Raw genomic sequence first — 12238 nt, 5'->3', positions numbered from 1 at the left:
GTGGTCACAGAGGCATCCCAGTCTGTCACCTCAAAACATCCCTGAAGTGTCTCATAGGCCTCCTCCGACCATCTCTCATGTCCTTGAGGTCAGGTTGCCTTTTCACAGAGGCACATAGCAGGGTTTGATGTGAACCGGTTGTGGTCGGATCTGCCCAGTGGGGGGAGGGGGGAAGAGCTGTATGCGTCCCGACATTAGCAACAGCAGGTCCAAGGTCCTCTCCTCTTGGTAGGCAGCTCACGTACTGGGTGAAGTTAGTTAGTGTGGAGGTCATGGTGACATGGTTGAAGTCACCCGAGATCACAATGAGGGCACTCGGGTGTTGAGTCTGGAGTTGGGGCATGGCGGTGTGGGTGCGTTACACGCCGACGTCGTGTTGGCAGAGGGCGGAATGTAAACAGCAACGGCGATGGATGTGAGATTTCACGTGGCAGATAATATGGCCGGAGTCCCACAGCGAGCAGTTCAATGTCGGGCTACAGATACGCTGTTTAACCGTAATGTGACGGGATTACACATCTGTTGTTAACTAGAACGGCAAGCCCCCCCGCTTTACGCTTACGCTCTCGGTGCAGTCCCTGTCGGCCCGAACAGTCTGAAAGCCGTTGTGGAGACGTTGTGGTCGGGAATGTCCGAGTGTAGCCAAGTCTCCGTGAAGCACATTAGACTACACTCCCTGTCTCCCGCTGACTCCGGACTAAGCTGTTAGCTCGTCCATCTTACTAGCCATGACCTACATTGCCCATGAGAGAGAGGGGAGACACGGCTTAAACTCCTTCTCCTAAGCCTTCGTTGCTGGACCCCTCTCTCTTCCCTCGCCGTTTCATTCCACCTCTGCATCCTCGATGTGTCCTCTCCAGATTTCCGTGGGGATGTCTGGGCCGGGGCGCCCAAGACGGCGCCTTGTTCGGCTTCAGCGCAATCAGCTGGTCCCGAGTGTAAACAAAGCGGGCCTTAAGTTGCTTCGCGACGGTGCCATGGTTTCCAAAATTCCCAACTCGCATATTTGGGAGAGTGTAGTAAAGTTGTGACTTAGTGTTGGAAGTCACACACGTAAGAAACAAAAAAAAGACGGTTGAAAAGAAACAAAAAAGACAATTAAAGTTAAAGTAAGAAGACTGAAGACGGAGCAACTACAACAGGCTGCATGCACGTTGGCGCATGCGCACTAAAAGGTGTTGCTGGTGCATGGACGTTTTCACCGTGTGTGCTGAGCTGTACGTGCTGTGCAGCGAGCTCATTACAAAAGCGCCATATAACCAAGAGCCCTAAAATGGCTGAAGTTACTGTATTGGCTCAATCGGTCCCTTTAATGAGAACGCAGAGCCACAGAGCTCTGACACAAAGTGCTTTGACTATTTTGTTCGTAACGGAATAGACCATTTTGTTTTTTGAAAACAATGTTGACGTTTTTGTCAAGGCATAACTGGTGACAGAAAAGTGATCTATTGACTTCCCAACCCACTTTTGATGAAAACACAACCACTTAGTAGCCTACTGTGGCGGGTGATGTGGGGAGCCGGAAAACAAAACATAAAAAGTTGAGACCCAGTTAACCCAACGTCAGTCTGCGATGGCCAAGTATGTGACAGGTGTCATGTCTGTTTTGAGGCGGAGATAGAGTCCAGTGCAGTAAACGGGAAACTACTACTACCACAAGAAAGTTTTAAAAAGCAATATGGCTAAAAAAGAAACAAGCACTGAACTGCCCAGTAGTTTTTGTCCAGCTAAACGTTTGCCTAACAACAAAGCACATTTGATCTGTCTCTTTTCTTTCTTTCTATGAATGGAATGACTGACAATCTTTATTTAGGAATGTAAATCTTTTGTTTCTGTGTTCATTAAATGACTAAAAGCATTACTAAATGCATGTCAATATAATAAATATACATGCTGGTAAAAATAACTTTGATTACAGTATATATTCAGTTATTTTCATTAATTTGGTAGCTTCTGTGTACTAGATAGGCTAATTGAGATAAGAGTTACAGCATTCTACTGGTGGAAGTCCGCAGTCACAATCTGGCCATCAGGTAATGAGGATAAAATATTTGTGGCCCTCTTTATCACAAATGTTGCCCATCCCTGAGTTAAGGTTAATTAATGTTAGTCATGGTCAGGTGAAGGAGAGAAACTAAAATGCGGGGGGGGAATGTTAACGCCCAACCTGGTTCTTTCCTAGCTAACCCTACGGTGTCCCCATCGCTATAAATTATGAGAAGTTAGTGTCTACTTTTCTGAGTGTGATGGGTCCAAAAACTTTTAACTTGTTAAGCAATCTACTACAGCCAGCAAAGCCAGGGATTAAATTCTTCAAAGAAATTATGGACACTGACAAAACATTTTTCCCCCAAGCCCCTGAATGATTCCAATTCCACAAACAGAATCAAGCAGAGGGTGAGTTTGTAAGTGGGTTTTTTGCAGCATTACGCAAGTTATGGGAGCACTGCGAATGGGATGTTATTTTGTGTCTCTGATGCTTCCACACGCATACAAAACTATCCATGCTGTTCTGAGTGAGATACAGGTTTCTAAATGTCCTCTTCCTTCAGTCTCTGGGTGAGCTGTTCAAAATCTAAACGGCTTTCTACATCACTATCTGAGATGAGGTGGCTAGCATGCTGGCTTGTTCTCAATGGCAAAACACTGCTACAACACACACTAGTCCACCATAATCTACAAAAGAACTACTTACATGTCCCTGTTCTGCAGGTATTCCACAAGTCTCCCAGCTAATTCTGCCTTGTACTGACCAAAGTTGGAGAAAGAGGTATCTAGCTGATCTTGATCTTACCTAGCTACTGCGGATGTGCGACTCCCAACAAAGATAGTGTAGTGAGATGTCTCACTCTGTAGCTTAAAAAAGTGAGATGTCTCATTCTGTAGCTAAAACCGAGACCTAAACAGACAGTGTGAAAACAGGATCTGGAGCAATGTGCGGCACAACAAAAATATGTTGTAAACCTTCTCATTCTGATTCAACCTCAAAATACAATTATGAGTCTGAAAATGGGCATAATATGGGCACTTTAAGGGACAGGCTTGTGTGTGGATTAAGAAATAAAGCAGCACAGAAGAAATTACTCAAAGAAAGTGACTCTTGAAAAAGCCTTTAATATCAGTTTGACAATCAGTGTGCCCATTGTTCTGGAATCTGTTTTGACCTTCTCTTTTCTCTGCTGGCATGGGTCACTTTCTGTCAAACTGAAAAATCGCCTGCAAGGCATGTCATGGTGCAGCCAATTCCTGGAACCCCTTTAAACAACCTGCATGACCTGTATGCAGGTCCTGCAAGTCAATCTTAGCCTATCCAAGTCAAAATAAATATAATAAATGATGTATACTTTATTAGTCCGGCAAGGGGAAATGACAATTTACACTGTTATTATACACTTTACACACAGGCCTGAATTACACACAAATGCTCAGGTCCTATACATGTACTATTAGAGAGAGTGAGGAGGCTGCCCATGAAAGAAGCCCCCGAGCAGTTGGGGGTTCGGTGCCATGCTCAAGAGCACCTTGACAGTGCACAGGAGGTAAACTGGCATGGTTCCCAATCCAACTACATACTGACTGAGCTACTGCCACCCACTCTTTTTGTGGCACATCCGTAGGATAAATCGTTTTTCACTTTCTATAAGCCTCATTCTTTGGATAGCCTTGTATGTTAAGGTTGGACATGGTGAGCTTTTAACAAGTTGTCCCTACATTAAGTAAGAAAAGTTGCTGCGGAAAAAATTAGGATAGTCAAAAATTATTGGAGCACAGTGGATTATGTATGCAATGCTTTGAGGGATTAAGCCTTGCCTGGATGTCAATGGGATTAATTTTCGGACTCTATAAGAAATAACCCAAACGGACGTGAAGTAAAAACAACAGATGTATTTCAATGGACAACTGAGTTTTTTGTAGGAAGAGAAATGATTTATAAATCAATCTGATACATGTATACCTTGTGTACCACAGCTTTATCTCAGCTCCTCCTCTTTCTGGGAGAGTCATTCTTTCAATGGCTATGAATCTAAATGATGAGATGTCATGTTTAAAATTATTAAATTGTACTTCAATAGGGTGTTCTCTGTCGTTCCTCCTTAATTTAACTCTTGTATTATATATATGATTTATATTTTTACCCACAGGAGCATTTTATCATGTATTTGACATGAGGAGTATTACATGTGTTCAGGGGAAATTCTAGAATCAGACTTTAAGGGGGCTCAGCCCCTAATGAGAATGTTGCATGGATACAGTGCCCTGCAAAAGTTTTAACCCCTGCACTACTGTAAATCAGTAATTTCATTACCCGATAATCTCTGAGCTAACTACAACAACGTTAGGTAATGTTTGACACTATTAACACTATGATGGAACTAACCCTGACACTGCACAAGTTATGGTAATAACGTGGCAACATTCAGCCATTTTTGTTGCTTACGTTTAAATTTGGGGTCCAAATTCTTCTCTGAGGACCACAAGTGTTAAACATCACAACCGCACTCCTGCTCTCCCTCTGACAGATTAGATAGAGACTCAGCCAAAGCACAAGGCACAACCACCCCCGATAGGCAAAACTGTGTTTTTGTTAAACCTTTCCTTGACTGGGTTACAGGTGCATAGCATCGGCGACAGAGACGCAGGATATTAAACCTGTTGCAAGCCCTCTGAACCTGTAATTGTTTGTCCTCTGTCAATAGCAGAACAGTTCCAAAACTCTAAACTGAAGCACTAAAATTGATTTGGGGCTTGAGCCCCACTAAAAAGGGTCTGAAATCGTCAATGCATGTTATGTTATCTTTGATCAGGTACTTTTCTTTGGTGTGTGGATGAGTGAATTGGCTGCATTTTACCAAGTTGTTACATTGAGCAAATCCTCTGCATTCATAGCATCCTCTCAGAAGAGTTTTTAACCTTGGTGTACTTTTTTTCCTCTCCATTTTAATATCTGCATGCACAAGGCTATCTCTGAGATTGTGTCCTCTACAGTGAACTATCAGGGGTGGTTCTCTAAGATCCTTGGATATTGTAGGATCTGATGCCAATATATGCATGTTTTTATTACAATGGAACCCAGTAAATAGCAATGCCAAATCATAAGCTTCATGCACAAAATTTGCTGAAAAAAAAACTAAACCTAGGTTCCAAAAACCTTTGTTTCATATCCCTCGATTTGCCAATAAAATCCTCTGTGGAATACCAAATGCATCTCAGTCTGAAGAATTTACTTTTTGGTAGGCTTTGTTTCTGGGATCTAAGGTGGTAACTGTTTGCAAGTAATAAGGTGTTTCTGTCTGTATCTTTCCTGTATAGCGTGTTGCATAATGTACCCGAATTCTCAATCCACAAATCAAGGAAATTAACTTTGTCTACAGCAGATTCCATAGTAAACTATTAATAGGGATCTTTCTCATTGAGAAGTCTTGTTAACTCTGTTAATGAATCCTTTTTACCTTAAATAGACAAAAGATGTCAATGTATCTGTACCATTTCACAATCTTATCAATAAATGGATTCTCTGCAGGGCTGTTAATGATTTATTCTTAAAAATTACCCACATATGGATTTGCATAATTTGGAGCTATCGTACTGCCTATTGCACAACCACTAACCTGGAGATGGTAATCCTTTTCAAACTTAAAGTAGGTCAGTGTTGGCACAAATTCAGCTAGGTTTGTAAGGAATTCATTAGGTGGTTTGACGATTTGCTCTTAAAGGTGCAATATGTAATACTGACAGCTAGGGTTTAAAATATATATATTTTTACAGTACAAAATACTGGAGAGATTCGTCTCCCCCGCCCCCCCGACTCAAACTTTGCAGAGGTTCCCATGTCCACAAACCCGTCCATAAAAGCCCGTGCTCACGTTGTGCTCTGTACCAAACTGACAGACACAATTTCTCGGCTTATAATTACAGTAGGAACCGCTAAAAACAATAATACCTTGCCGTCTTCTCCACCCGACTAAACACACTTAATTGGCTTATCTAGAATTATGGCAACAATCGCTAAACACGCTGCAAACTTACGGTCCTCTCTTCCCATTTTACAGCCTCCCTCTCTTGGATAAAATAACTCACCGTTGTCGGCTACAGTCGCTTAACAGGCTACACGTTGTCAACAGCCGTTGCCCACTTACCTGGTCCTCCGGTAACGTTAGCAGTTAGCAGGGTGAGCATGGCTGCGTTAGCCAGGACCAGTCAGGATCACTTTACTGGCTGTGTCTCAATTGCTTTTGCAAGTTACCAACTCAGGTACTCTAGCTATATACTTCTGTGAGTACATAAATGTTGAAATTACATAAAATGCCCATCCCCTGTAGCCTTGATAAATTAGCCTGAAGCTAATGCTTACCTGTAGGAAGGAAATTATGTAGCCAACTCTCCATCCTTTTGGGCTCTAAGGTGTTTCCATCTTTCAAATCCATCTCCAATATTTACCCGGGGTATGTTAAGTCTCTGGTCACGCAACGGTTTGAAACATGCCGTTTTTTTGCGTCGGGTAGAATCCACTGTATCTCTGTTGATCCTGTTTGTTTGGTTGGCTTTCATGCTTTGTTTACATTTGACAGGTATATCTGGCAACCAGGCCTGTCTATCAAACTGATAATTACACACAGGCCAAAACACCAACAAAAATCAGAAAACAGAAACAGAAATTTTAAAAGGACAAAATCCTGGCATTAGCATTGATGTCAGAAAAAATAGTATTTCAACTTAAAAAGTTTCCTTAATATCTGATGACAAATTGGAGTAATTTTCTGATTTATTACAGTAAATACATTACGTATACTGTATACATTACATACATACTCTTCTTTTGGAAACTCAGCGTGGGGTCTTTACAGAGCTTCCTGTAGAATACATCATTCCCAATTTGTCTCATGATTTCTTCATTGTATTTATCAAAGTCCTGAATTACTAAGGAGCCCCCCTTATTGGTTTCACAACTATACTAACATCAGGACTATGTCAAGTTTATGGAGGAAATGCTACAGAACGGTAATACAGAAATTCTTCCAATGGAATGCATCAACAGAAACTGTGGCATAACATGGTACTTCCAGCACCATGGGGTCTACCACCCAAAAAAACCAACAAGATAAGAGTTGTGTCTGCCTGTGCAGCCACGTTTCAAGGAATGTCCTTGAACTCACAGCTCATACAGGGACCAGACCTTACAAGTTACCTCATCGGTGTGCTCCTGAGGTTTAGACAGGAACCATTTGCTTTCATATCTGATATTGAAAGCATGTTTCACCAAGTTCCAGCGAAAGCCCGCAACTTGCTGCGATATCTGTGGTGGCCACAAGGGGGGACCTCAGTCCAAAGATGAGGGATCACAGAATTTTCATTCTGTGTTCTCTTATTTGGTGTAACATCATCACCATGTTGTACTAGCTAAAAGCTCAGGAGGTGTGCTGAGGACAATCTAGCAGACTTCAACCCAGAAACAACAAGCACTGTGATACTAAATGTTTATGTTGATGAGTGGGGAAAACAAGTATTTGATACACTGCTGATTTTGAAAGTTTTCCTACTTACAAAGCATGTAGAGGTCTGTAATTTTTTTTAATCATAGGTACACTTCAACTGTGAGAGACAGAATCTAAAACAAAAATCCATTTGATGATTTTTAAACATTTAATTAGCATTTTATTTTTTTACATTTTATTTATGACAGAAGTATTTGATCACCTACCAACTAGTAAGAATTCCGGCTATCACAGACCTGTTTTTCATTAAGAAGCCCTCCTGTTCTCCACTCATTACCTGTATTGCCTGCAACTGTTTGAACTTGTTACCTGTATAAAAGACACCTGTCCACACACTCAATCAAACAGACTACAACCTCTCCACAATGGCCAAGACCAGAGAGCTGTGTAAGGACATCAGGGATAAAATTGTAGACCTGCACAAGGCTGGGATGGGCTACAGGACAATAGACAAGCAGCTTGGTGAGAAGGCAAAAACTGTCGGCGCAATTATTAGAAAATGGAAGAAGTTCAAGATGACGGTCAATATCCCTCGGTCCGGGGCTCCATGCAAGATTACATGTCATGGGGCATCAATAATCATGTGGAAGGTGAGGGATCAGCCCAGAACTACACAACAGGACCTGGGCAATGACCTGAAGAGAGCTGGGACCACAGTCTCATAGAAAACCATTAGTAACACACTATGCAGTCATGGATTCAAATTCTGCAGCGCACACAAGGTCCTTCTGCTCAAGCCAGAGCATGTCCAGGCCCGTCTGAAGTTTGCCAATGACCATCTGGATGATCCAGAGGAGGAATAGGAGAAGGTCATGTAGTCTGATGAGACAGAAATAAAGCTTTTTGGTCTAAACTCCACTAGCTGTGTTTGGAGGAAGAAGAAGGATGAGTACAACCCCAAGAACACCATCCCAACCGGGAAGCATGGAGGTGGAAACATTCAATCTGCCCAAGTGAATCTCTAATAGCCAGGCATGGCATACATGCTTCTGTGCCTGAAGAAAACAGGATCAAACAGGTTAAAGAGCTTGACCTGGGAAAGGACACAGAGGGCTCTAGGAGTTCAGAGTTGTCATTCAGAACAAGCCATTGACAAGAAGTCAGGGTCCCTTCTATGGTAAGTTCTATCTTTGACCCATTGGGGTTATTGGGCCTTCTCCTTCTCCCGGTGAATCAAATTCTGTAGCAGCTGGGTAAGATCCCATACAGCAATCTGGAACATCCTATCCAAGTGTGTAGTCTGCAAGATTCAGCATGTCAACATTGGCTGTCAGATTATGGCAGATCTTTCAAGTGACAGGCTCCTACCTAATGAGCCACCTTTCACAAATGTTGTGGTGGGTTATTTGTTCCATTTCAAAAGAAGGACGGTTTAATTTAAGGTAACACTAAATCCTGACTCGTTTTCTAAACTAAGTGGGGGACAAAAATCCAGCAAAATTAAACTCAATTAGGCTAATTTAGAAATGCATGTGAAATGCTGACTAAAAATAACCATGAAGGACATTTCAGATAGTACAGACTGCCTTTTGGTATCAGATCAGCTCCAGCATTGTTCCAACCAGCTATGGATTAAATCCTAAGAAGGGTGAAGGGAGTGTAGTGCTACCTAGACAATTTCCTGTGCACTGGAGCAGATGATGAAGAGCATCTGCACAACTTGGATGCAACTCTTCAGAGACTGGAAGAATATAGCTTAAGCGTCGGTATGGAAATTTTTTAGTTTTTCAAGGCATCTATGGAATACTTGGGTGTGAAAAAAGAGATTATAGAGATGGCTAAAGTTGTTTATATTGTCACAAGCTCCTCTTCATCCCTGGGAGTTTACACAGGAGCCATGGCATCGTGTGCTATCATGAGGTCAACCCCCACAGAGAAGACAATAGAGAAGTGAGGAGGAGTGCAACACATTAATTCAGCTCCATACCATCTTGCAACAAATGGCTTTGCAGAAAGGTTTGCCCAGACAATAAAATGCATTGAAAGCATCACAAGGAACACTGCATCAGAGACTGCACGCATTAATGTTAAACTTCTGCAACAGTCCACATGCAACAACAAAGATCTCCTGCCAGTCTGATGTTTAAGAGGGATCTGAGAACCACTTTTGATGTCTTGAAACCATCAGCAGTAAAGGACAGTGTTAAAAAGCAACAGCATCAGCACCAGAAACAAGCTCTCCATATGAGAACAAAAAGATTGATGTTCCTGCAGACCGCCGATACCCCACAAAAGAGCGGCGGCCTCCTGCACACCTGAATTATAAGGTGAAATAGTCAACGGGGCAGAATAATACCCATGGACACAGTCAGGGACTCGAGGTAACCTACCCTCACCCGTAAGGAAGCATAGAGAAACACACTGTTGAGAACATTTTAAATAAAATGTGTTATAACAAGAGCTAATAATTGGAGTAGACCCTCAATTGTTGTTTCCCAAGGACATCTATTGTAAGACGGGAAGAAATGTTGTGTATTTTGGAATACTGTCAGAGCCGTCGTAGTTCTGGTTATCATTGTTATATCTAGTAACATGAAAGTGTGAAGAATGTAACAGTCCTTTCGATAAGACTGAAGTTATATGTATGTGCTGGCTAGGTGAATCGAGTTACCCCCAGAGTAAGTTGAATCCAAAAATAAATCCCTTTTAAAGTACATTTAGAACAGATTAAAAAAAAAGTGATTAATTGCGATATGTTTTAATCGATTGACAGCCTAATATTTATAGATTTAAAACAATAGTATATTATTCTTTCTGGGGTTTCCCTGTTAAAAGGTTTATTTTGTGGAGTTTTTTTCTTATCTGAAGATTGTAAAGCCCCTGGAGAAACATTTGTGATGATGGGATATACACTACCGTTCAAAAGTTTGGGGTCACATTGAAATGTCCTTATTTTTGAAGGAAAAGCACTGTACTTTCAATGAAGATAACTTTAAACTATTCTTAACTTTGAAAATACACTCTATACATTGCTATGTGGTAAATGACTTTCTAGCTGCAAATGTCTGGTTTTTGGTGCAATATCTACATAGGTATATAGAGCCCATTTCCAGCAACTATCACTCCATGTTTCTAATGGTACAATGTGTTTGCTCATTGGTCAGAAGGCTAGTTGATGATTAGAAAACACTTGTGCAATCATGTTCACATATTGAAAACAGTTTAGGTAGTTACAGAAGCTACAAAACTGACCTTACTTTGAGAGATTGAGTTTCTGGAGTATCACATTTGTGGGTCAATTAACGCTCAAAATGGCCAGAAAAAGACCTTTCATCTGAAACTCGACAGTCTATTCTTGTCCTTAAATGAAGGCTATTCCATGCGAGACATGCTAAGAAATTGAAGATTTCCTACAAGGGTGTACTACTACTCCCTTCAGAGACAGCACAAACAGGCTCTAACCAGAGTAGAAAAAGAAGTGGAGGCCGCGTTGCACAACTGGGCAAAAAATAAGTACATTAGAGTCTCTAGTTCAAGAAACGACATCTACAACATCTACAGTGAAGAGGCGGCTGCGGATTCTGGGCTTCAGGCAGAGTGGCAAAGAAAAGCCATATCTGAGATGGCCAATAAAGAAAAAGATTAAGATGGGCAAAAGAACACAGACATTGGACAGAGGAAGACTGAAAAAAAGTGTTGTGGACGAGGAATCCAGTTTGAGGTGTTTGGATCACAAAGAAGAACGTTTGTGAGACGCAGAACAAATGAAAGGATGCTGGAAGAATGCCTGACCGCCATCTGTTAAGCATGGTGGAGTAATATGATGGTCTGGGGTTGCTTTGGTGCTGGTAAGGTGGGAGATTTGTACAGTTAAAAGGGATTCTAAATAAGGAAGGCTATCACTCCATTTTGCAACACCATGCCATACCCAGTGGACAGCGCTTGATTGGAGCCAATTTCATCCTACAACAGGACAATGACCCTAAACACACCCCAATTGTGCAAGAACTATTAGAGCAAAGCAGGCAGCTGGTATTCTATCGGTAATGGAGTGGCCAGCGCAGTCACCAGATCTGAACCCCATTGAGCTGTTGTGGGAGCAGCTTGACCATATGGTACGCAAGAAGTGCCCATCCAACCATATCAACTTGTGGGAGCTGCTTCTGGAACGTGGGGTGCAATTTCTCCAGATTACCTCAACAAATTACAGCTAGAATGCCAAAGGTCGTCCAATGCTGTAATTGCTGCAATGGAGGATTCTTTGACGAAAGCAAAGTTTGATGTAAAAAAAATCTTATTTCAATACATCATTTTTTCTAACCTTGTCAATGTCTTGACTCTTTTTCTTTTCATAATTCCTTTCACAACGTATGGTGGTGAATAAGTGTGACTTTTCAGGAAAACACAAAATTGTTTGAGTGACCCCAAACTTTTGAACGGTAGTGTATATAAAAAAACGGACCTGACTTTAAAAACATTTAAAAGTTATTTTTGCTCTGGAGACTCACCAGCACCCATGATGAGACCTGGAGCAGAGTCTTTCGTGTGAACAGTCCCGGACACATAGGGGTTGTCTGCCCAGCGTAGGTGGAGATGGAGGTGACAGTGCGGCTGCAGAAAGCAAACAAATAGAGAAATTTTCATTTGTGGATAAAAGTATAATTTTCTGCTGTTCAACCTTCTAATAGATTGCTCTAGAGTGGATTTGTAACAATGGCATTTAACATAAGAAAATAATATCACTTCAGTAAAATGGTGGGTTTAACTCATGTTCAGTTATTTTTTTTTGTTTAACAATTTTTATT

At 41.6% G+C, this 12238-nt stretch overlaps 1 protein-coding gene across 1 annotated transcript in view; it reads right to left on the bottom strand.

Annotated features, from left to right (window-relative positions):
- The window catches only part of sorcs2 (sortilin-related VPS10 domain containing receptor 2), a 530001-nt gene that overhangs the window by 61322 nt on the left and 456441 nt on the right, over nucleotides 1-12238 (bottom strand). Inside the window, exon 11 of the mRNA XM_032511626.1 lies at nucleotides 11942-12044. Coding sequence (XP_032367517.1) covers nucleotides 11942-12044 — 103 coding nt within the window. The remainder of the gene's footprint in view (nucleotides 1-11941; nucleotides 12045-12238) is intronic.

The sequence above is a fragment of the Etheostoma spectabile genome, unplaced genomic scaffold (assembly GCF_008692095.1).
Source record: "Etheostoma spectabile isolate EspeVRDwgs_2016 unplaced genomic scaffold, UIUC_Espe_1.0 scaffold397, whole genome shotgun sequence".
NCBI classification, from domain to species: Eukaryota; Metazoa; Chordata; class Actinopteri; order Perciformes; family Percidae; genus Etheostoma; species Etheostoma spectabile.
The sequence above is the reverse complement of the archived record's forward strand: the minus strand, read 5'-3'. Positions and strand labels throughout refer to the sequence as shown.